The sequence below is a fragment of the Cyanidioschyzon merolae genome, chromosome 1, assembly GCF_000091205.1.
Source record: "Cyanidioschyzon merolae strain 10D DNA, chromosome 1, complete genome".
Taxonomy (NCBI): Eukaryota; Rhodophyta; class Bangiophyceae; order Cyanidiales; family Cyanidiaceae; genus Cyanidioschyzon; species Cyanidioschyzon merolae.
In genome coordinates this window covers 307,946-331,959 of record NC_010127.1, presented here as the reverse complement: position 1 = coordinate 331,959, position 24,014 = coordinate 307,946, and the positions used below count along the sequence as shown (strand labels likewise).

General features: G+C 55.4%; 5 protein-coding genes and 2 non-coding genes across 7 annotated transcripts, besides 1 other annotated feature; 3 read left to right on the top strand and 4 right to left on the bottom strand.

Moving 5' to 3' along the window:
- Window positions 1-474: part of a sequence feature (possible transcribed region) that runs on past the window's edge.
- Window positions 475-4,508: 4,034 nt separating this feature from the next.
- CYME_CMA107C (probable proline aminopeptidase P) lies at window positions 4,509-6,383 on the bottom strand (the record flags this gene model as incomplete). The annotated part of the gene is made up of 1 exon (XM_005535034.1): window positions 4,509-6,383. One exon carries the CDS (start codon window positions 6,381-6,383, stop codon window positions 4,509-4,511), a length of 1,875 nt encoding a protein of 624 aa, XP_005535091.1.
- A 2,216-nt stretch (window positions 6,384-8,599) lies between these two features.
- Window positions 8,600-11,296, top strand: CYME_CMA106C (similar to alpha-glucosidase; the record flags this gene model as incomplete). The annotated part of the gene is made up of 1 exon (XM_005535033.1): window positions 8,600-11,296. One exon carries the CDS (start codon window positions 8,600-8,602, stop codon window positions 11,294-11,296), a length of 2,697 nt encoding a protein of 898 aa, XP_005535090.1.
- Window positions 11,297-12,010: 714 nt separating this feature from the next.
- On the bottom strand, window positions 12,011-13,471 carry CYME_CMA105C (hypothetical protein, conserved; the record flags this gene model as incomplete). The annotated part of the gene is made up of 1 exon (XM_005535032.1): window positions 12,011-13,471. One exon carries the CDS (start codon window positions 13,469-13,471, stop codon window positions 12,011-12,013), a length of 1,461 nt encoding a protein of 486 aa, XP_005535089.1.
- A 141-nt stretch (window positions 13,472-13,612) lies between these two features.
- On the top strand, window positions 13,613-16,602 carry CYME_CMA104T. Its single transcript, XR_002461202.1, has one exon. It is a non-coding gene; the product is annotated as a hypothetical transcript (transcript).
- CYME_CMA103C (Raf-related MAP kinase kinase kinase, theta-type) lies at window positions 15,756-18,176 on the bottom strand (the record flags this gene model as incomplete). Its single annotated transcript, XM_005535031.1, has 1 exon — window positions 15,756-18,176. One exon carries the CDS (start codon window positions 18,174-18,176, stop codon window positions 15,756-15,758), a length of 2,421 nt encoding a protein of 806 aa, XP_005535088.1.
- A 320-nt stretch (window positions 18,177-18,496) lies between these two features.
- On the top strand, window positions 18,497-20,986 carry CYME_CMA102T. Its single transcript, XR_002461201.1, has one exon. It is a non-coding gene; the product is annotated as a hypothetical transcript (transcript).
- A 2,237-nt stretch (window positions 20,987-23,223) lies between these two features.
- CYME_CMA101C (probable maintenance of ploidy protein MOB1) lies at window positions 23,224-23,892 on the bottom strand (the record flags this gene model as incomplete). Its single annotated transcript, XM_005535030.1, has 1 exon — window positions 23,224-23,892. One exon carries the CDS (start codon window positions 23,890-23,892, stop codon window positions 23,224-23,226), a length of 669 nt encoding a protein of 222 aa, XP_005535087.1.
- Window positions 23,893-24,014: the final 122 nt, after the last annotated feature.

Sequence of the window (24,014 nt, the reverse complement as noted above, 5' to 3'; positions counted from 1 at the left end):
CCTGGAGACGTCTCTCATGCGTGGTACCATGCTGTTGTCGAATGCAGTTTCATCGACAGCGGAGAAACCGAGCGTGATTTGATATTCGACCATGATCACTTACTCTAGGTGACATGTTCAGTGAATGTTCGACGTAGCGTCCTGAGGGAGCTTTCCAGAGTCGACGTCGAGCTTCTTTCCCTGGGAATCGAGCGACACGAATCGCAGCGCCCACAAGTGCCCTTGAACTAGAGAGATCGGAAACTGTCAGCATGCGTCATTGGCGCCTGCTCCACACGGGCAAAGGAAAAACCTGGAGGCCTCTGCATACGAACCGGATAATCATAGCGATTGGTGTACGAGCCCTGGTTCGAGTGCTTTGCGAATCACCTTGAGTCTGGTATCGTCACGAATGCCAGCGGCGAACAGTCGATGCAGCCACCTCGTGAGAATGACCGTGACGCCTTTGACCATTTACCAAACTCGTAAACTCTTATTACTGGACTTTGAATCTCGAGCCGGTGCACGTTGAGTTTGGAAACATCTAGAGTCAGGAACAGAGCGAGCAGTTCAGGGCTCCGTATCTAGTCTGCTACAAGTAGAGTGCATCAATGAGTCTGGCAAGCCCCCGGGATGTATGAACTTTCTCACGAGCATAGGAACAGGTTTTTGCTCATCCACAGAACCGTCCGGGTGCTAGCTCGCCTCGAGCAGTGATGCCTGCGGCGAGAATGACTGGACGAATGCGACCACCCTGCGGGTACCAGTCCTGTTCGTGAGCATCGCATGGACATGGAACGGCTTTGCGATGCGCTTGCGGACGTTCGCCCGCGAAACGGATCGACCTACGCGGTCGTGAACGTACAAACGTACCGTCTCTGGATCCAGAGCGACATGTCTAGATGCCTTGTCCAGACGATGGCCGCGCTCCAGCACGTTGCGGAACAGACGTGTTCACGTCATCCGATCTGGTGCCAGAGAAAAGACAACGAAAGCAAGCTAGTCTGCTTCGTATGAGCATACTCCATTACATTCTGAACGATACATTTATTCCCAGAGATTGCTATGCTCATTCGATCTGCGGGCAGTAAATCCTAGAATGCCGGTACCAGCTCGCTTCATTTGTTTTGTTTCTTTTCTGTCGCGGGTACTGGGCGATGGGACTTTTTTCTCGCAGGCTGAAGAGATGTCGCGGGAGGAATGTAGGCTATCACCGTTAGCTTGCAGGAATCGATCTCAATTCCACGAGTCCGTCATTCTGCGAGCAACGGATGGATGAAGAGCTTTCGCACAGCCCGTGCCCTGAACATGGTGCATTCCGAACAGAGGGGTATCAACCTCGATCCACACGATCCTCTTCGTGTCGAACGAGTCGAAAGCAAACGCTCTCCAGACAGCACTGGGAAGGAAGGTGGAACATGTGAATTTGTTTGCCATCGAATTTAACGATGATAAAGAGGCTTGCATAGACGATATCAAAGGCGCGCTTCTGTGGAAGACGATCGCGTATTGACCAGCACACATCCGACTGCAAACCGAAAACCCGAACGCTCATCACAGGACTTGGAATGCTCGTCCAACTCGATGAGACCTGATTCGGCGGAAACGGTCTAGACCTGTATGTGGGCTCTCAGCTCGAACAAATAACTGTTCGTAAGGAAGCGGCAAGCGAGAATCACGACACCAACCGCCCTGATGGCGATTCAGTGGTGTATTCGCCAGTGAACCACCGAACAGACAGCATCTTTCAGCGCCTCATCCTTGATCAAAGCATTCTTCGTGACAGAGTACTGTTTACGTACTTCCTGCTCTTCGACAGCATCTCTCTGCACGACTCGAAATCTTTCAAGGAGCTCGCAGCTGGCATTGGCGTTGAGCTGGCCTTCGAATCAGCCTGTCGCCCTGGGTCGACTTCATTCCAACGAGCCTTTTCTATCGTCAAAAGCCGGTTGTACGCTCAGGGATCCATAGAAAATTCGTTCGCATTTGAGACATCGAGGTTGTTTGGCGGGTTTTGCTCGAACTCCACCTGCTCTGAAAGATGCTGTTGCTTCTTTGCTCGCGCCTGCGAGGGAGCGGAGATGCATGCTTCGGTCTATGGGTGTATTCTTGACGTTGAAGATGACGAGAATGTTTTGGTGAAAACCCGTACGCGCATCAACGGAGAAAGCAAGCTGCGTTCCAAACATTCACCCAATACGTCTGAATCCCGAAGAACAAGTGGATATGGGGTATCGCGCCCACATGCATGTCATCCCACCGAGTCCAGGAGATGCCAGAGAAGAACTACGAGAAAAAAACGGACAATCAAGCCAGAAATCGTTCGGAATACATGACGAGGTGAACCAAGAAGAGGAAACTGTCAGAGCGGATATACATCGGTGAGGAAGGTTGGCCAAGATCGCCGCAGTAAACCATCCCAACAGACAGAATGTGCACGAAAATGGAGATGCACGACACAACTATCGACGAAGCCGCTTCCTCCTCCGTCCCGAGCAAGTCCTCTCTAGCCTCCGTCGCGTTGACGGACCTCATCAAGCAACTGTTCCTTTCAGTTTGGGGAACCGGGCTGCCCGCTGTCGACATTCCTTTGAAATTTTTCGATTCAACCCTAGTGCGGCAACACAACCGCTTCGCAGTACTGGAGCTGCAGAGGCGCTTGGTCGTAGGATCCGCGTTTTTGTGGACACGCTTTCCCCAAATAAACCTGATGCGTCTTCACAAAACGTCGTCGATCGGTATATCTACAACGCCGTTGTGAAAACGTATCAAACGAACCTCAACATCCGATCTTAATTGCGGTTCAGTCTCGAGCGCTTCACGAGATGCATCCTGTGAGCTTCGAACCCTCAGAATCCTGGTCCGAAAATGTGGGCTCTGATGCAAGGCACTTGCGGTGCGTCGACGGAGGCAAGTGTCGAGCTGGTGGTGCCAGAAGCGCTCGGGATGGTAGCGAGTTCTGAACACATGCTGCGACCAGAGCGAGAGTCGACTCACCTCGTCCAAGCTCATAGTGTACGGTCCCGCCTCGCACACAGAGAGATGCGTCATATCCAAAGGATGCTCGGAACATGACGCCCACCTTGCGCCGTACATTGCAAAGAGATCTAAAGAAGAGCCCTCCATAGCCAAAGCAGACGCATTCCCGAGTCCGAGCGCCCGATCCTCATCAAGCTTGACTTCGATTTTATTCCAGAGATCCTTTCAAGGCCCGTTCCATCGCCGCACATCATGCTTTACTGCAAGGAGCATTCATTAAACTTCTGGAAGTGCATTGGCGGAGCACATTCATATTTTCTTGTTCCCAGGGAGAATATGGAAAGCAGTTTGCAGGGAATATGAAGAGCGAGAGAATATCAATAAGTATACACCTCATGAGGAGCGCGAAACCCTCAACCTTAGACGCGTAACGATACCCATTTTCAACCGTTCAAATTCATCGAAGATAAGCGCGTTGCAATGGGACTCGATCGCAGGCTGGACAACGTCCTCTCCGTCGCTGTACCTCCAAATCCAAACGACGGCGTCAAAGAGGTGAACCGAGAGCAGCTGGGGCCACTCGACGCTTCCCGGGCTCGATACAATTGAGCAGCAGGCCCGACAGACACCAGATGGCATACCAAAAAGTCTAGTGAAGACGTCTGGACCCGTATCGACGCTCTGAGCGACATACGGAGCAGAGCGAGCTGCACTGTACACTTTTCTCAAATAGAGTCCATGAGCCTGTCAATGGCTCATGCACTGGATCCCTGGCAGGCATCCACGAGACCACGCTTTCGATCGCCAACGATTTCGGATGAACGGAGGCGGGAAGCGCGCCTCTACCAACTTATTCAGTACGTTAAAAAAAAGCAACTGGCCGAAAAGTCACGTCGGTTTCTAGTCGCGCGTTGCGCTATACATCCTGGTCCACGCAGCAAGTGCACTCCTGCTTGCTGGCTGAGAGCGACCAACGATAGCAAGAATCGGTTGTGCACGATTCCCCTGGATGCGTCCTGGATAACCTACAGGTATCACGAGCACGGGATGTATGCTGGGGCACACAGAGAAGACAACAATGAAACAGAGACGGGTCCACGAGACAGTTTACGGTCGACGGAACAAACGTCAGTTGGCGAGACAATCGAAGTTCAGAGGCTCTGTGCGGTATGATTCCACCAGCAACGATGCGCGCTGGCATGCTCTGCACCCCGACTTGAACGCTTCGATCATCATTCAAAAGTATCTCATGGATTCGGGGCGTCGAGCAGCGTTTTGTAGAGCAAACTTTCGAGACCGTCGCTTCGTACTCTGGGCGGGCAATGTGCTACGTGACCTCAGAATCCCGTTGGAAAAATAGCAGCGGCCAGCAGAGGTGGAATCGAACGCTTGCCACAGGCAATGCCTCGGTATGGTACGTTTCAGCGTACAAGAAAGGCTCCAGCGCCGCATCCATACACCGACTAGGCGTTTCCTGAGCAACTGGCCCAAAATCATGGAGTATTCCATCATTCGATAGAAGAGCGTCTACCGAGCGATCCAAACTAGCTTCAATAGTGCGCGCTTGTCGTGGCTATCTCACGCATAACCGCCTCGATATCTCGCGCTTGCAGAGGAATCCCCGCGGAGAGGATTTCCGGGGCGGCTCCGCCCGGGCGAATCACCACGTCGTCCTCGATGCGCATGCCTAGACCTCGAAAGGCTGCTGGTGCATCACCATCTGCCACCGGGACGTATACGCCGGGCTCCACAGTGATCACCATGCCAGCTCGAAACGGAATCGCCTTGCTCAACTGATGAGTGTCGTGTGTATCCATGCCCAGATAGTGCCCGAGCGCATGCGGAAAGTACCGTCCGTAGAGACCGCGCTCGATGATCTCATCTACCCGGTGTCGTCGGCCGAAAAACCCTAGTTCATACAGATTCTCCGCAATCATCCGAACGCAGACTCGGTGAAGGTGCTCCAGGCTGGCCGCTGGCGCTCGGCATTCACCGGCGACATCACCAGCGGTATGCGATGGGTGCGTTTGCTCCCGCGCGAGCTTCAAGCAAGCCTCGTGAATGCTCAGCAGCATATCGTAGAGGGTCTTGGCAGCTCCTCGGAACCGGCCATCGACAGGCCACGAACGAGAGATATCGCTGCAATAGCCATGCAGTTCAACGCCGGCGTCGACCATGAGCATGTGGTGTTTTTGCAGTAGCGCTGCGTTCTCCGTATAATGGAGCGTGCAGGCTCGTGGACCCGATGCCACCACCATGGGGAACGCAAGGCGAGCGCTGGGGCCGCCACGAAACCCCATGGTATAGGCCATGCGCGCAGCGATTTGCCATTCACCAAGTCCGGCGCTAGTGCGCTGCATCGCGTCGATAAATGCATCCGCTGTAACTGCAGCGGCACGACGCATCAATGCGAGCTCGTTCGGTGACTTGAACAACCGCAGCGGTTGCGTCAGAGGCACCGGTGAACACAGACGCGACGCAAAAGACTGCCAGGCGGCGCCGGCGGCGGATTCCATGGACTTGTCGGGTGCCAGAGCGGTACCCACACGTTTCGTGAACTCGGAATTCACATTTGCGTCAAAGAAGAGTGACGGCGGAGTCGGCTCGCCACCATGCATAATCTCGGCAACGAGAGCGCCCAGGCGCTCCACTGGGTACACATTGGGAATGCCGAACATTGCCGGAGCGTCTTCAATGCCAATCATGGGGCCATCCCAGAGCTCCCGGGATGCGTCTCTCGCGCGGACGAAGAGGAGAAACTCAGCTTGCAGTGCATCCGGTTGAGGGCCCGGCTCGATGGCCGAGGCGTCAACGGCAGCAGAGCGCGGTTTGTAGACCACGAGTGCAGCCTGCGGTTCCAGACACCCCGTAAAGTACAGAAAGTCCGTGTGTTGACGGTAGCGATGTGGAACGTCCATTGAGTAAAACTGCTCTGGAGCAGCGGGTAAAATGAGCAGCGAATGTGGCGGCATGAGCGCTGCCAGTGCTTGTCGTCGCGCTCGATACTCCGCGAGTGGAATACCAGGTGTAACCTGGTCTATGTCCAGGAGATGTGGATGCGTATGACCGGTTGCCTGCGAGACCGGCCTCGTAAGTTTTAGTCTGAGCTTCCTCAGCAGCAGCATCTCCTTTTCCTCTGCGGCGGCGACCTCGGAAGCACGCTGCTGTCGGTACGCGTCCTGGTAGCCGGTGTGGTTGCTAAAGAACGCCCGGCCGGGGCCACGAGCGAGACCTCGAGGCCAAGACTCTGCATCGTTGCGTGTTTGCTTACAGCCTTGTGCGACGGGTGCCTCAGCGCGCTTCCCCAGGGCACGTAGAAGCGATCCTCGGTCGCCGCACTGTTGGCGAAAAGCAGCAGTGTGCGCACCACGTGCCGCTACGCCCTGGAGCGTCCGCAGTGCCCCATAGCGCACGGAACTGCTCATTTCCTTCTGATGTAGTTGCCTATCTGCAGCTGTTGACGTTGCTGCTGCTGCGGAGTCACCGAGTGCACTCCAGCTGCAGCAGGTTCAGCAAGCGAGGCCCAAGTGCCGCGCGCTCCAACAAGCACCTCCTCTAGCGGCAGTTCCGCCAGTGCGAAACAGCCTGGGTACGGTGCAAGGCTCTGTGGCGTCCGCACTAGAATCCAGCAGCTGCCCAGATCAGAGACGACACTGAACAGAGATAGCGCATACCATTCGCTTCAAGAATAGAGCGCACGGCACGGAAGCTGTAACGCATACGCCGTATGCCTGCAGCCGGCACTTGCACCCACCTGAGAAGGATGCTGCGCTGACATGTAGCAGACTAGATACGGAGCCCTGAACTGCTCGCTTGTTCCTGACTCTAGATGTTTCCAAACTCAACGTGCACCGGCTCGAGATTCAAAGTCCAGTAATAAGAGTTTACGAGTTTGGTAAATGGTCAAAGGTGTCACGGTCGTTCTCACGAGCTGGCTGCATCGACTGCTCACCGCTGGCATTCGTGACGATACCAGACTCAAGGTGATTCGCAAAGCACTCGAACCAGGGCTCGTACACCAATCGCTATGATTATCCGGTTCGTATGCAGAGGCCTCCAGGTTTTTCCTTTGCCCGTGTGGAGCAGGCGCCAATGACGCATGCTGACAGTTTCCGATCTCTCTGGTTCAAGGGCACTTGCGGGCGCTGCGATTCGTGTCGCTCGATTCCCAGGGAAAGAAGCTCGACGTCGACTCTGGAAAGCTCCCTCAGGACGCTACGTCGAACATTCACTGAACATGTCACCTAGAGTAAGTGATCATGGTCGAATATCAAATCACGCTCGGTTTCTCCGCTGTCGATGAAACTGCATTCGACAACAGCATGGTACCACGCATGAGAGACGTCTCCAGGGGCTCCCGTCTGTTCCGCTTTCACGGGGACAGGGCCCTGGACTCGGACCTGAGTCTACGCAGCGAGCCCGGTGTCAGTGGAGTGTGTGTCACCGCTCGCTACAGAGGGAGCGTACAAGGATCTGAGTCTCTGGATTTGCTCTGCTGCCTGGATATTCTCTTCGACACCTGTTTCATCGTATGAAGCATCGCGCTCCACAATTACTCTGTCGAATGGAATAGCGCGCGCTCAAGTGTCCAGCGGACAACGACATCGTCGACGGGATCCCTCAGCAGCGGAAACGGAGACGTCTATCGCGTGAAGCCCCCGATACCCGTCGGGGCCACCTAAGGAGCGGTGGAGCGAGTCCCGTCGCACCTGGAGGTCGTCTTCGAAGAAGGAGGTTTCGTGAGCATTCGAGGAGCTCCAATGACGGTCGAGTGCCACCAGTGCGAAGCGTGCACAGATGCCGTGCTCAAACGAGACGAGAATGCCAAGCAAAGTGTGCATCGTAACTGGTGCACCTGCATGCAATGCGTCGACAACAGGCGGAAGCACCGACATTGGTCGTTGAACGCCGCTTTCGACACCCATCGACTGCTGATAACGAAGCTGAAGGAGCGTCGCAGACCAGCGTATGCAAAGCCAAATACAAGACAGAGGAGAACACAGCATTTGTGGAATAAAGGCCCCTTAAAGGCCACTGTTGGCACCCGAGCGGAACGAATCCCAATCGTTCGTGTGTACTCCCGAATGAGCAGACCCTTGCCGTTCTACACTGACTCGATTGTCGTGCAAACGATTCATGACAGGATACACCAACAGCTGGCGATTGAGCTGCATCTTCGCGCCGGACTCGAGCACCGCTTGCCTCGCGATACCCATACACGGATATACCACTCCGACGACGACAACAACAACAACGACAACAACAACGATTCAGCACCAGCAACTACTTGGATTATTCAGGTGCAGCAGCATTACCACGTGCACATCGCTCGTTAGGATACATGCACCTGCCTGTGCAGAGGACGTTCGTCATTCGCCGGAAAACCGCCCTCCATGATGCTCGCCTACGATGCAGCCAGCGCATCGCAGCTGCATTCGACTTGGCCATCGCTCGATGTCATTGATCCACTTGTGTGTATATATGTACAGAATGGTACCGTTTTGGGTGTCTGCTGCGATGGACGCCGCCGGACGCCTTCCGAGGCGATTCGAAATTCCGGCATCGCGTGCGCTCGCTGCGCCTCACGTTTCCGGAGCATGCAGTGGCATTCCAGCATTCGTACGCTTGACGCTTTCCCAATATGAAAGGTGTATCACGTTCGATACCAGTGTTTGCGCACGCTTTGAGCAAGGATTTCCAAAAACTTCAGGAGGGCGACGCTCAGAAACTAGAGCATTGCGGGTCGCTGCCGAGAAACTCGGACGTGTTAGCTGCGAACGTTGCAGCTGCGTTTGCAGGCGGCACCGTGCTTGCCCGGACACTGAGTTCCGCTGTGGGCGCTGCCGCACTGCTGTCGCGTGCGGTACAGTCCAATGTACTGCAAACTCAAGTCAAAGAAGAGGTATATGAAGGCAACTATTTCAAAGTTACCGAGCGTGCGGGTGAGTGGTACATTTTGCGGCACGAGCCGCGCGAGTTGCTTGTACGCGTGACGGTGGCGCTTGCAACGTACCATATATATCGAGACGGTGCGCTCTGCGCTACCGGCTCGTTGCTCTGGGGCTTGGAGGACGGAAACTCTAGATTTGAGCGTAAAATACTGGCGTTCGAGGGCGGCAATGAGGTCGTATGTAACGAAAGAACGAGAGCTGCTGGTGTTCGTCTGCGCTACCACGACGCAGCCGACCCCGATGACGTTGTTGAGGTTACCATTGCAGTGCATTGCGACCGTCAAGATTGTCGCGTTTGTCTCACAGCCGAGCGTACTGAACCAGGAAAACAGGCTGCAGGTGCTGGGAAACCATTGTCACTGCTCGGTTGGTCGTATGTGCTCAACGAGCCTAAGGGTAAGGTGGTGTACGGCCTAGGTGAGTTCCTAAATCAGACGTGGCCTCTGTCGGACGCAATGCTACCGCCGACCCCATTTGTGACCTGGGACAATGCACCCAGTGGAGTCGGTTCGGTGCTCTCTCCCGTGCTCCTGTCCTCAACCGGGGTAGCGGTTGTGATGCCGCACCCTCCATTTGATTTACACGTCTCGTCGAATGCCCAGGTGGAGCCGGCGATACCCCATGAAAAGTTCACCACGGACGTCTATATACCGATCTATTCATCCGTACTGGACGCCGAGACGAGACGCAGCCGCCAGCGACCGCATCGTCAGTGCCCGCCCGTGCAGCAGCCTGGCACGACTCGCGGTGACCAGCGGCTCTGTGCTTGGTCCGCGCGAGCAAAGCGTCTAGAACTTGAGCTGCTCATTGCAGCAGAACCAAGACTGGACCAGACGTTTTCTCATTTGCGTCGCTGGTTTGGCGCACCGCAGCGCTCCTGGAAGAGCACTGCCCTCATCGAGCGCGTGATCTGGTCTACCTGGGCCGAAATGAAAGCCGACGTCACCGCGACCAAGGTCATGCTTATGGCGGATAACTTACGTTCGCTCGACCTGCAGGGCGGTATCATTGAGATAGACGATAAGTGGCAGCGAAACTACGGCGATACAAGCTTCGATCCGAACAAGTTCCCGGAACCGCGACAACTGGTCGATGCCCTGCATGCCCGCGGCTTTCTCGTAACGCTCTGGATCCCGCCATTTATCACCGAGGAGAGTACCAACTTTGCCGAAGCTCGAGACCGCGGCTTCCTTCTCGGCCACGGTAAACGGCCAGTAGAATGGTGGCAAGGCCAGGGTCATTTACTCAATGTCTTTAAACCGGAAGCGCGGGATTGGTGGCAGTCCAAGCTCCGCCAACTCCAACACGAAACTGGAATCGACGGCTTCAAGTTCGACGCCGGCGAAGGTGCCTTTGTCCCAAGCGCTCTTCTCCGCTGCGATGCCTTGGACGCAGATGCAGTACTCCAGCAGAACGAGTACACGCGTCAGTACGTTGCCATGGCTTCAAGTTTCCCTATTGCGGAGGTGCGTACCTCCTGGTTTGATAGCCTCTTCGCGCCCGTCGTGGTTCGCCTTTTCGACAAATCCTCTAAATGGGGCACCGATAACGGCCTGAAGAGTGTCGTCACAGGCGCCTTGACCGTCAGCGTACTGGGCGTCCAAGTCGTGATGCCCGACATGATTGGTGGAAACGCTTATGGTAATGCAGATGAGGTCGCTCTGGAGACTGATCCCGCTCAGCTGCGAGAGCTCTATATTCGATGGTTGCAAGCCAGCATCGCCATGCCTTGTGTGCAGTTCTCTCTGCAGCCGCAACTATTCGATCGCTTGCTACCACCTCATCCGGAACTCTCTGAAACCGTCGTCGACCTCGTTCGGAGATACCTGCGTTTTCGCGAAACGTCCATCGTTCCGCTCCTGCTCACGCTACTCCAGAACGATGAGCCTATCGTGCGTCCTGTCTGCTGGGATGAGCGCCTTACCGCGGATCATCCGCTAAGTGGAGTCGCGAGCCGCGTTGACGACGAATACCTCATCGGTACAGACCTGCTGGTGGCACCCGTCCTCGCCTATGGTCAGCGTCGACGAAGCGTCTACTTACCGACCGGTTACTGGTGTCGTTGGCGAATCGACTCGGCGTGCTCGACTTTGAAAAGCTCGTTATCCCCTGACAACGTCGACATCAACAACCGAGACACCGTTTGGCTCGGCCCGTGCGTCATAACCGAGGAGGCTCCGCTGCACGAGCTGCTCCTCTACCGTCGGGTGCAACCAGTGTCGGACTCTCTGCCGACGCATGCGCTGCGTTCCGAGACGTTCGAATGTAACCGGGGTGCACCTGAGGAGAAGCCACGTCAAGCGCTCAAACTGCTCCAGACGCACTCGTCAGCCACGTCGATGCCTGGGGCAGTCGACAAGTCAGCGCAGAGCGGTACGCACTGGTGATTCAAGTTGACCCAGCCGAGCGAAGGCTACTTCTTCTGACTGGCAAGCAGAGGAACGATGCAACCCGTAGGAGTGGCAAGCGACCTGGGCACGTTCACATGTGCGGCCCCGAGCCCTGAGGATGCGACTAACGTGCTCCACAGTAGTGTGTCGGGTATCGAAAGCACCTGTGCGTCGAAAAAATGTCCAGGGAGAGGCATGCATAGAGCCTTGTTCCCAAAACTTCCAAAGCGATGACACACAGAGAAGCGCACTCCAACTGGAGATTCCAGTTACCCGTTCCACACAGCGCATGCGATAGACGTACTGTTCCGAATCAGTCGTTGTCTCAGCATCGAGCAGTGCTGTTCACTGGTTCGTACGACATCGTCCCGAGTGTTGTCTGAGGGCGTCGCCTACGACGGCATTCCGAGGACCAACGCACGGCTGCGACATAAACGCAACTTTCCAGTATAGCAGTGTGTGTCGCTCATACGTTTCATCGGGAACAGAACTGCCTCGCCACGTTCGAGCGCGTGGCATTGCCAGTTGTTGCTGCCGCTGTTGCTGCAGCAACCCGGTTACGCACGGGCGCAGGGTAGAGTTGCGAAGCGTTGACTTTATCGGAATACGTGGACTAGGCGAGCGGCGCTGCTGCTGCTGCTGCTACGACAACAACAACAACAATAGTAATACTAACGTTGACCAAGAACGGAGCATGCAGTCGTTCAGCGTTTACTTTCTGGGAATGCTCGTCACAGGCGAGCGCTGCTGCTGCTGCCGTCGTGCAGCAAGGCAGCCGAACAGAATGCATAGGCCGCCCAGCCCCTGCTCCAAAGTGAAGGTCTCCGCCAGAAACAGATACCCTGCCAATCCAGCCCATATGGGATTCAATGTATACAGCACCGCTGCCTCTTGACTTGAGATGCGCTGCTGCCCATAGACCTGAAAGTAGGCGCCAACAATCACGAGCACTGCTAGCGCAGCTAGGCCGAGGTAAGCTGTGATTCCACCTTGATGGAGGCGGGTAAACAGGGAACGCACCGCTTCGCGAATGATACTCAAGGTAGCGAGCAGAGCACCAGAACCGCCGTCGACAGTGACCTTAGCGGAGGAATGCGCTCCTGTGGGTGCTGCATGCTTGCCAAGCACAATCTCGAAACAGGCCCAGATTGTCGAGAAACAAGCCGTCCAGACTCGAAGTGAGGAACTCAATGCTTCCGTGCGGTGCTTTGGCGCTTCTCGACTGAGTCGAACGTTATAGAGTGCGAACCAAAAAGCCGCCAAGAGCGCCAGCATGTCTCCGCGGAGCGCACCGCAGGAGGCGAGCCCAGCCCCAGTCTCGCTGGCGAGGCCTGTCTGCTGTCCAAGTCGGACTTGCAGCAGACTTTCCCTGGACATGAGGAAAACACCAATGACGCAGAGCGAAGACGCTGTCAGGAAACCTGGGCGAAGTGGACTGCCGTAGAGCAGCAACTCTAACAACGGCGTCACAGCGACCGACATCGCTGCGAAGAATGAGGCCCTGCCCGTGCTCGTGAATCGAAGTGAAAGCGCTAAGGAAGCATTGCCAGCAAAAGAGGTCATAGATAGGCCGAGGGCAGGTCGCAAAGCCTGCCAGGTTGCAAACGGCGACAAGACCAAAGCCGAAAGCGAAAACCGCACTGCTGTAACCATGCCCGGCTGCAAGCCGAGTCGATAGAGCTTCTTCACCAGGACGTTGTTCGCAGCCCAGACCAGCGTTGTACCAACAAGTGCAAGCCGGGCTAGTGTCAGCGACGATAGACCAAGAAAGCTACGCGTACGCAGAGCGTCAGTGAAAGGTGGTGTTCCCGGTGAGCGCTTGGGCTCATCACGACGGGCGCTCGGCTCGTCGACAGGCTCTACGGCACCGGTACAACACCGGCACGTGTTGGCGGACGCTCGTGACGCAGTTCGATTTCGCTGTTGGACGTTGGTGACGTTCAATGAATGCACCAGGAAGGTGCATTCAGTTAACCCCGGACCGGTGAATGCTCCACGGGAAGCGGCTCGTAGCACCGTGGCAACCGCTTGCCGCTGCGGCTGGGGCCTCACAACCAGTCCAGCGATGCGCTCTCTACACGGCGCTCTTCTCCGAGGTTGTTGTCCAGGACACGCTTGTATAGACTGAGGTACCCATTGTGTACCTGGATGGGCGCTCGTCAAACAGAACATCGCCCCCGTTCAACGAGGCCTGGCAACCTCCTGCAAAAGTCGAACAAAGACCCAGGAGGCGTTTCTGCTTGTCGGGACGCACGCTGGCTTCTGCGGGACGCCTCCAGGGACCTGCGAACGCTGCGGAACGTCGTCTTCACCAGGTTGTGTTAGGGGCTCGTGACGACGCTCACTGCTCAAGACGGAACACCCATCAATACAAGAGTAGACGCTAGAAGTGCTGCTTTTGTTCAGGTTATATGTGCCTGGGGATCAGCGATGGAGCACACCCGTGCTGAGAGGCGGCCCCTGCGGACGCGCTGAGCACTCACTGGCTTCGAGGGTGCCGCAGCTCGAGCGTACCGATCGATAGCCTGTTCTTTCCGCATAGACAACACAGCTGATCGGTGCTGATGTTCGCGTGTCAGCTATGAAGCGCTGAACGCGTTCAAGTTCCAGATCACGTGGCATGTTCGCGTGCAAGTCCACGACGAACAGCCGGTTGGTAACGCGTAGAGCGGCACCGCTGGTGCTCGGCGTCGCTTCGGACGGTACCGTGCTGGCCTCCGGTGAGCAGCCAACGTGACCGAAACAGGCATCAAAGGAAACTTCGACGAACTAGCGTATTGCCTGGACATTCACCACAATAGAAAGGCGTTTTACTACTATTTGGCGAAGCAAACATTTCATCTTCTTCCTGTTTGCAACTTGTGTGAATCGAGTCAGTACATAAAGACAGCCCTACGTCGCAATTCGAAGATGCTGCGACTCAAAACAGCTGAGCGTGATTGAAACGATACTGCCGAGCATGACCCAGTTCCTGGCCGTCACGCTGATCATCTGGTGTGGATACAGCGTATTCGCGTTCGGTGAGCGGTGATTCCGGACCAGCAATGAGTCATCGATGGCGACAAGCGTATTCTGGTTAGCGTCGTCAATGGTGCGTCACCAGGGGACCGATCGAAAGCACCAGTGGAGAGCGCATAACGAGCGCTAATGTCCATATGCCCGTTCAGAGCTTCGCTCGTTGCTGTCTGGGAGCCATGGTTATGCCGAGGATGCAGCCCCAGAACGGAACCGTGCATCCTGGATCGCACCTGAAAGTCTGTCCAGCGAGCGAGCAAGATGTAGAATGACGATGCCAACAACGTCCTTGCAGATGCCTCTGAATGTGCACTCAAGAACGTGCTACGCTTGTTTCTAACGGATTCTGCAGACAAAACACCAGCGGCGCCATGGGGAGCACCGCTTAGGGCATCGCCCGCGCTCCGATGTGTTCCGCGAGTCTCACTTGTACCACTGTAGACGAGCGAAGCGCACTCTGTTCCTGATCCAAAGCTTCGCATCAAGCGTACACGCTCGTCCGGAGATGACCATACATCTGAAACTTCGGGTTAGTGCTCACGTGGACTCCGATGTGTTCCGCGAGTCTCACTTGTACCACTGTAGACGAGCGAAGCGCACTCTGTTCCTGATCCAAAGCTTCGCATCAAGCGTACACGCTCGTCCGGAGATGACTATGCATCTGAAACTTCTGGTTAGTGCTCACGTGGACTCCGATGTGTTCCGCGAGTCTCACTTGTACCACTGTAGACGAGCGAAGCGCACTCTGTTCCTGATCCAAAGCTTCGCATCAAGCGTACACGCTCGTCCGGAGATGACCATACATCTGAAACTTCGGGTTAGTGCTCACGTGGACTTGCGCTGGAGCGCAGGTGCAGAAGCGCGCGTTTGCAGGCCACTGCGTTACACTCCACGCTGTTTGAGCGTATGTCCCGATGCCGCTTCGCGTTCCAGACGAAGACAGAACCTTTGGTTGATGCATTCGGAACTGGCATCTGGATATCCGGGACGTCCAACTGGTTTCGTGATTACGTCTGGGAGATAGCACGCTGCTCGCTTGTCCAACTGCCGCGCTAGCATCCATTCCCGCCAACAGCACCATTGAGCGATTCGTTGGGGCATATCGAGACGAGGCCTCCAGGCCTCTGTGTGTGTTGCGAAATCCCAGTCCGTACGCAGTCTCGCCTCCGGGTCACAGAGGAAATGCTCGAGGCACACCCCGGCGAACGAAAAGGAAACTGCGTTCATCGGCTGACCGCGTTCATCACATGATTCCCCAATGATCTGCACGATGGTGTCAACAGATGCTCAGATGCAGCGAGTTCACCCGCCGTCGTACGACGGAAGCCCGGGTTTCCTGCAAACCGCGTGTTTGGAATCAGGACCCGCTCAGATTCAAAGCAATGATGCTCCGTCAAAGGACTCGGGCCCAGAGCGCTGGCACTCAGTCGACTCGTTCGACTCACGTCATTTCCTGAAACTGGCGACGACGCATCAGTTGCTCACCGGTTTCCGTGCAGACACCACTCTCTCTACAAAGCTGCTCCAGTTTCGAAACGATGTCTGTGAACTTTGGTCGACTAGCGGGGTTCATTTGTGAAGCCGCTGCATAGAGCGCTTGCAGGCTCGGGTGCGTCTCCGGCGGCATCGGAAGCACCTCTTCCAGGTAACCGACTCGATAGACTACCTGGGTCTGCGTCAGATGCTCCCAGGGCTTGCGTCCAGTCACCAGCTCCCACAGTATAACACCGAAGGAGAATATATCAGCGCTCTCACTGACCCGGTCCTGGCGAATGACCTCGGGAGCCATCCATTCGGGAGTTCCCGCGATTCCGGTCGAAATATACGACCTGAGCTGCGTCCTGCTGAGTCCAAAGTCAATGAGCTTCACATCAATTTCCGCAAAATCCTCATCCGAACGAATCGGACCGCCATACACCTGCACGGTGGCCTGCGGCGACGATAGCGCCGAACGTTGCACCGCGTTCGTGTCCCCGGCACCTTCATCCTGTATTGTACTGGTCGCCGAGAACACCAAGCAATTCGGAGACTTGAGGTCCCGGTGCACGACTATAGGCCTCTGCGCGTGCAGGTACCGCATCCCACGCGCTATTCCCAGGGCAATGCGTAGAATCCCACACCAGGGCAGATGACTCGTCACCACGGTCTCGCCGGTGGGTTCACCCGTATTCGGATCAAGTCGTCTCTGGCGACGTTTCTGGAGTAAGCGATACAGCGTGCCTCCATGTACGTATTCGCTCAGGATGCAAAGATTCGGAGGCGTGATACAGGCTCCGATAAAACGGACAATATTAGGATGCGAAAGTTTGCTCATCAGCATCATTTCGTCCTGGAAGGAGCGCAGCAGCTGCGCGGAGTCGACCCCATCCACCGGCTGGAGATGCTTAATAGCTACCAGCTGGTCTCGGTACCTGCCCACGAAGACCTCACCGTAACCCCCAGAGCCGATCTTCGGTCCAACAATCACGTCATTGAAATCGATCGACCACTGCATGCTGAAGGCCGTGCTGAAACTTGCCGTTTCCGTTGCAGCGCTGTGCTGATTCGTGTCGCCATCCGCGAAGACTTGCATTCGGTTCAGAGAGTGCCGAGGGCGCTCGACTACGGCGTTGACGTCCGCCTGTGGCAGCTCATGATGATCGCGCTGCAGGGCTGGCGCTGCACCGCCACGTGCTCGGGGATGTCTGTTGAGCAGGCCGTGGGGCAGCGGTGCTCCTGTGGCGAGCGATCCACGGTACTTGTCGTCGACACCAATCTGTGAGGTCGTCTGCTCCAGTGCGCTTCGACAGCCTGTTGTGCCACCAGGGCCAGGGTTTGCTGGTCCAGGCAATCGTGGCGAATCTGTGACCAAGAGATACTCGTTCAGGATCGTACCCGCGACTTCCAGCGCTGCGCCATGCGGTGGAATATCCGCATGTTGTAGGAGGTAAAAGATCATCCGCTGCTTTCGTTCTTCTGGGTCAACGTGCCAGGTCTCACAAAACATGTCGCGAATGAAGTGGGTGCGTGACATGAGGCTTCGCAACTGCTGCTCCGTGTAGGCACGTCCCCGGGGTGTTTCGAACCAGCTCGGGTCGCCTTGTTGAGCAATCCCCGGTGCCTGTGCGCTCACGTGCGCTCTGTGGTTTGCAGGAACCCCCGGCAGTACCGCTGTTGACACTGTTTGTTCGTCATTGCCCTGTTCACATTGACCAGATGCAAGAAGCGCTGCTGCACGGGCTGCCGCACCCGCCGCGGCACCGATGCTTCCATCGATTCCCGACTGCTGGTATCCATTCACTGCTACAGGAGGAGGAGGAGTAGTAGTAGTAGATGGTGGTGCTGGTGCTGGTGCTGGTGCTGGTGCTGGTGCTGGTGCTGGTGCTGGTGCTGGTGGCAACAACGACGACGACGACGATGCCGCAGTGCATGCCTGCTCATCCTCGGCGAGCTTGTCTGCGGTAGCGTGTGTGTCTGAAACCGCACACATCACCTCTGTGTGTGACGGTGCGGTGGCGCTTTCATTCCACTGTGCCGTCAGCGTCGCACGAAGTTGCTCGAGGTCGTTGAGCACCTCTCTGGCGTCCTGTCGAAGCGCTTCGCGGAGTGCTCGGTTTGGTTCCTGTGACCAGGCCGGGTGCTGCGGCATCGTCTTGGTAACGAGCTGAACGAAACGCACCAGTAAGACTGACCGTATGAGGAGGTTGCCCATCGCACCTTGGCGGTCAGCTTCACGCATGAGTCGCTGTGCTGCGAGCACATAGCGGTGCAGCGGAACAGCTGGGTTCGCTGTGAGGGCGTCCCCGGCCAGCTGAAAGACGTAGCTCATCACTGAGCCTGGAAGTTGTCCATGTAAAGAGTAGTGCTGTTCTTCGGCTGGCATTTCCTCATCCAAAGTCCAGGTGCCCAGTGTGTCCCGAGCGAAGCGTACCGCTGCTGGGCCGGCGACTGAGGCCTGGGGCTTCCCCCGGTCCCTGCAAGGCCTCGTTGCCTCCTCGCAGTCCGCGGTGACGCAGCGGTGCTCGTTGTGTGTACGCAGGTCTACGACTCTCGGCGTATGCACAACGCGCTCGTAACAAAAGTCGTCGATTGAAACCCGAACCGATGAGAAAACCCCTAGCTGGAACGCTGTCGGGCACTGCGTTGAAGCGTTCGCAACGCAGCACCGCCCCGTGTCGATACCGCCAGCGAACGTCGTACGATAACCGACAAGTCCGCAACTTCACTGGAATGCAGTCAGAGACTGCTGTTGCATAGGGAGTGCACTGACCGATGCACGGTGTGGGACAGTGTTCATAGGGCCTGGATTCGAGAAAGCTCGGGAACGAGCGGCATCTGTAGCGTCGGTTCCTGTGCTTGCCTCCCGGAACTAGGTGCAAACTACTCGCTGGTCTGCACGGTGCGGTGCCGTATGCTCCAGTGACTGGACAGCTAGTTCGCCAGTGGTGGTTAGGGTGAAAGTTTTCTGACCTTGTAGAAATTCGGTTGCGGTATCCTAACGGGAGTTTGATGCCATTAGGGAGACATTTCCGGTTCAAAGCCCTGATCGCAGGTTCGGGGAACCTGGTGCCGCAACTCGCTAGCGAGGTATTCGGTAAGCGGGCCTCGGGCGTCTTGATCGCTGCTGGAGCGCGTTCCTGTTGACCAGGCACGGAGAGTACGACGCTGGCCGGCACGTGATCCTACTCGCAAGCGTACTGAAAAAGTCCGTGCTCCGAGACAAGTCACGGAGATGCGCGCCACCGTGCAAGCCTTCTTTACCCGATTGGTTTGTGGTGTGCAAGTCACGTTCTGAGCCGCATACGACTAGAGCGTGGAGCAGTGCAAGGCACTGCATCAATTACCCCCTTGGCGCTAGCTGCCACTGGTGACGCTTTCACCAGACGTGAAACCGGTTCCCTGTGGACTAGTTCCGTGGTCGCTCGTGTCTCGGGCTTGCTGCGTTTGGCGACGAGACGTTTGAATGGACTGCTATGGAACAACTAAGTACAAGTGAGCGAGCCAGCAAACGCTTTTACCATAGTATTGTTGTTGGTGTTGTTGGTGTTGCACATGCTGGAAACCGAGACGCGAAAGGCAGCACCAGATGCACTACGGGGGAGCGCATCAGAGACTCGGGGGCTGCTTCGCTTTGCCATCACTGTGCAGTCGCGTCTTCGAATAGGATATGTAATCGGATGATTGCAGCTTCGAAAGGAGCAAAACTATGGTGCATTCAGACCCTGGAATTGTTTTGCCGTCGCCTCTCGGGGTACGCCTGCGGCTCACGTGAGTGAATGGGCATCGAATTCCGGAATACCAGTATCAGGGCGCCTTTTTTGTATTTGTTTTGCTTTTCGCCCAGGTATTCGAGCATGGGAATGCACGTTGTACATTGGGGAAACGTCACGCAAAGATTCTAGAATGTCATTGTTGTCAATCGAAAATCGGCATCAATTTGACAAGTCCGTCATTCTAGTGGATGCGGGGGAATACACCGGCTTTCTCATTGCCTCCATCCTAGACGTTTGGCACCCAGACTAGAATATGTAGAGCTCCATGCACATGACTGACCACCTCGTCAGTCCATTCCAATGACTGATTCTCTAAGAAATACTACCAAAGAGACAATAGGATGCAAAGATTTCGTATCGTTGACTCGAATGTCAGCGGTGTGACACCGATGGATAACGCAACAGACGTACGCCTCTACGCGAGGGAGTCGCGCGTCGAACAACACGCTGTCAGTTTCGCACTGAAACGCGAACGTTCATTCCAGGAAGCGTGGATTTTCGTTTCACTCGATGCGACTCGGTTCGGGAGAATGGGGTACTCGACCAGGGCAACCGCTGTTTTTAAGAAAGGGACAAATGCGCATTTCGCCAGCATTAGCTTCAGGGGCAATTCAGTGGTTTGGTAGCGTACCACTCGCGAAATGCACTGGACCGTTCAACACCATGTCCGTCGTCGAAGCACTTGGTGGCTCCTCGTTACCGCATTCATGTGACCAGCTTTCAGATAAGTTTGCTTTTCAATACTCAAAAGTCGTCCAGGAGTACGCAACCGAGATTGGCGTTCAGCTGCTCTTTGTCGCAACTTGCGTTTCTTATCGTATGCATTCGGAAGCGTTTTATATGATGCTGTACGCCATTTTCACGATGATGGATTCATGGACAAGTCGTTCGCATCTGCGACATGACGTTCCTCGATAAATCGCTTTCGGTCTTTCCCAGCCCTGAACTGCAGTATTGCTTGTCCAGTCGTGAGTGCGAGGAACCAGAATGGCTCGCCTCGGTCGCTGAGCGTGCTCGTACCAAAGCCGATGACGACAATGCACCTGAGGAATAGAATAGGCATACGTAGAGCATGCGATTTGGGGTCTCATTGTCCAGCCAGTGCATCTGAGTCCCGGAAATGAAAACGATGGCATGTGGCGTCCATATCTATGCTATGCAGCGCTGTGGACGAGAGGAAGTACCACAACACGAAAAACGGAATGGAAATATCCTCACCAAAGAAGATCAGGTCGGACAGGAATGAAAAAAGTGTCGAAGCGACCCGATCAATCTGGAACCGTTGCCAAGGCCTCGCGACTCGAACAGATCTTCGATGAGCATCTTCCACAAAGAACGGTGCACCAAGTCATTAGGGATCCTAAAGCTTCGCTGTAGACGGGCACTCGCCGAGCTCCACTCGCATGCACGCTGCTCGTCAAGCAACGGTTCGTGGGGAATCTGCACGCAATCCAGCTAGGTGCCTACAATGCTCTGGAATTTTTCAATGGAACCCTCGTGTGCCAACGTACTTGATGCCCCGGGCACCCAAGATGCAGCATAGCCTGACCATTGGATCAGAAAGGTGCTAAACCAGCTTGCCAGCGCGCCCTGCTGGCCTGCCGTGCCCACTCTGGGGATCGAGAAAAGTCGACAGCGCTTGTGCCAGCGAGTAGACGACCAATCTCAAAACTCAGATGCAGGGTCAATGTCAAGCGCTTCATGAAGCACAGGCTGTGGCCGGTGTACGCACGCCATTCTTGCCCGAAAACTCGGAACTGAAGCAAGGGAATCTTGGGATGTCGAAGGCGGCCAGCGAGGTGCTGGTGGTGTTGATGCTGATGTGGAAGAGCTCGTGATGTTCGCGTACTCCGAAGCGATATCACACAGAGAGAGCAGGCGTCGCGTAAGATGCTGGAAACCCTTCGGGTTGCGCCCGGACTCGGGCCGACCAATGTCGTATCCAAAGCATGATTCGAACGTAATGCCCGATGTGCTTGCGTATTGTGCCGGTACGCGCTCCTGAACAGAGTCGCTCAGGGCAGAGCGGCATCATTCTGCGAATGCGAGCGACATTGCCCCCATGCGCTTCAGGTCGATGTAGTCTCTTTATGCCAAAGCAAGTCCCAGTCTAGCATCATAAACGCTGGAGTATTGTCCACGATGGCCTGAACGGTGAGCTATCGCTGGGCTCTGCGAGCAACAACGAAGCAATCGAACGACTTTGCGAAGTGCACTGGCGGGGCTCATCGAGCGTTCTCGTTAACACGGGGCCAATGGAAAGCAATTCACAGGAACCATGTAGAAAGAGGACTTGTCAATGAGTATGCACTTACTGAAACTAGGGAGAGCTCGACATGAGCCCGGCAACGCAACCCTTTTCAACCGTTCAAGGTACATAAAGATAAACATGTCGTGTTGGGCGTGGATCGCGGGCGTAACAACACCTCGGCCGTCACCACGCTACCGAATCAAGACGGCATTCCCGGAGCTTTTGAATGGAATGTCACGGAAGCTGCTCAACTTGTCCATGGCTCCGGGTCTTAGCGACTCGAGCATGCTCGGCGTCAGCAGCCATTCCCGCTCGGAGAAGGACGGCATCAGGACCTATCTTGACGCTCTCTCAACACGTTTTCGAATAGAACGGGATGTTTTCGACGCTGTATCCGCAGAGCACATTAGCGTTCAATTGGCTCATTCAAACGATTTTCGGCAGGAGTGTACCGGACCTCGCTGTGCTCGCCAACGGGTATGGTTGCACCGATCCAAGACGCGTGCATTTGCGAGCTTCTTCAATGAGTTTGGAAAGCAAATGCCTGAGAAGCCGCGTAACTCGGTTCTGGCCTATGACGCTGGACATTCTGTTCCGCGGAGATGCCGCATGCTTGCTCCCTGAACGAATGCATACATCGAGTCCAGGAATGGCTTCTATACTTTCCCCATGGATGACTTTTGGACAAAGTATACGCGTCACGAGCAGCGTTGCACGGTGAACCAGACACAGAAGAAGTGCGTGAAGCAGATCCGCATCTACGAGGTGGTATGTGCTACGCTGACCCGACGTCAGATCCCGAGTCATTCGAAGATAAGCGGCTTGCTTTGGTGTGATTCCACCAGCAACTATGCGCGGAAACCCGTTCTTCGCGCCAAGTCTTCGATGCCATGATCGATATCTTGGAATGCTTCATGCATCGGGAGCGTGTCGCGGGTTTGCGTCGAGCGAAATTTTATTGGAATCGTCCACTAGTCAATGCGGGTATCGTGCAGAGACGTTACGGATTTTCGATGAAAAAGAATCAGTGGATAGGCGGGAGAGCATGAGATTCCCGCCTCGAGCTAGGCTGCGCTTTGGTACGCTTCGTCAATCCAGTAAGTCTGACGCGCCATCTATGTACACGGGTAACAGATTTCCTGAGTGATTGGTGAACAAAAATGGTGCTCTGTTCTTCGATACTACTACTGAGTACACGCAACGCGCAGAGCGCACGGACGTAGCGCTTCCGCCGAGCCAGGTATCCGTCAATCCTGCTTCCGCCAATCCGACCGAATTCAAAAAACAAGTTTTCCAGGAGGCTCGTATACTGATTTGTATTTGTTTTCAAAGCAAAGCGCTTATTGGCGTCACGTACGCTTCCAGATAGCAGAATGGTTCAGCTCCGATTCCATTAGGTACGAGGTTTACGCCAGCAAGCATTCAGTCAACGCTCGCATAGGCTCCAATTCCTTGCTGCCCACGAGGTCGAACTCTTTGATAAAAAAATAGAAATGAAGATATGATGTATTCAAATGGGCGATAGCGTCCATATCAAGCAAGTCTGCTAAATGGTGATGGTAGAGATGGGCGAATATCCGATGGAAACGCTGTGCCAGCTTGTGGCAGCTCTTGCGGTTTGCGCTGCCCGCCATCAGGCGCCGAAGCTCCTCTTCTGCCCAGGAAAGCACAAGTTCAATATACTTGGAGGCCGGCAAGCGCTCCATTGTCCGCTTGTCCGAGCGCTGCCAGAGAAACTCGTATGCCGGTCCTGCGGTCATTCGTGGACACGTATTCGGTGTGCAAGCGTGCACGTAGACCATTCCGTAGAGAAGATTCAGCAAGTTCAAAAAGTCGATACAGTGTAAAACGATCCAATCGTCGACGCTTTCACTTTCCGGAAGGCGAATAGCCAGCTGGAGCTGCTGTCGTTCCAGCAGCAACGAGCGCAGTCGTTCGCGTGCGGGAGCCGTACCCAGCAACGAAGTCAGCTGCGACTGTGGAAAGCTCGGCGGCCAACCGGCGTTATCATTTTGATCCTTGGAGGACACTTTTTTCGAGCGGAAGCTCGATCCCCAGTCCAAAAAAGAAAGCATCCTCCAACTATGACTGTTCAGCGGGCGCACTGTTCAACGAAAGCTGCTCAGAACAGAGCCAGATATGTTTCGGCCCAGGGTCGCCGCCAGGCCCCGGAAATCCTCGATGCCATCCTAGTTAC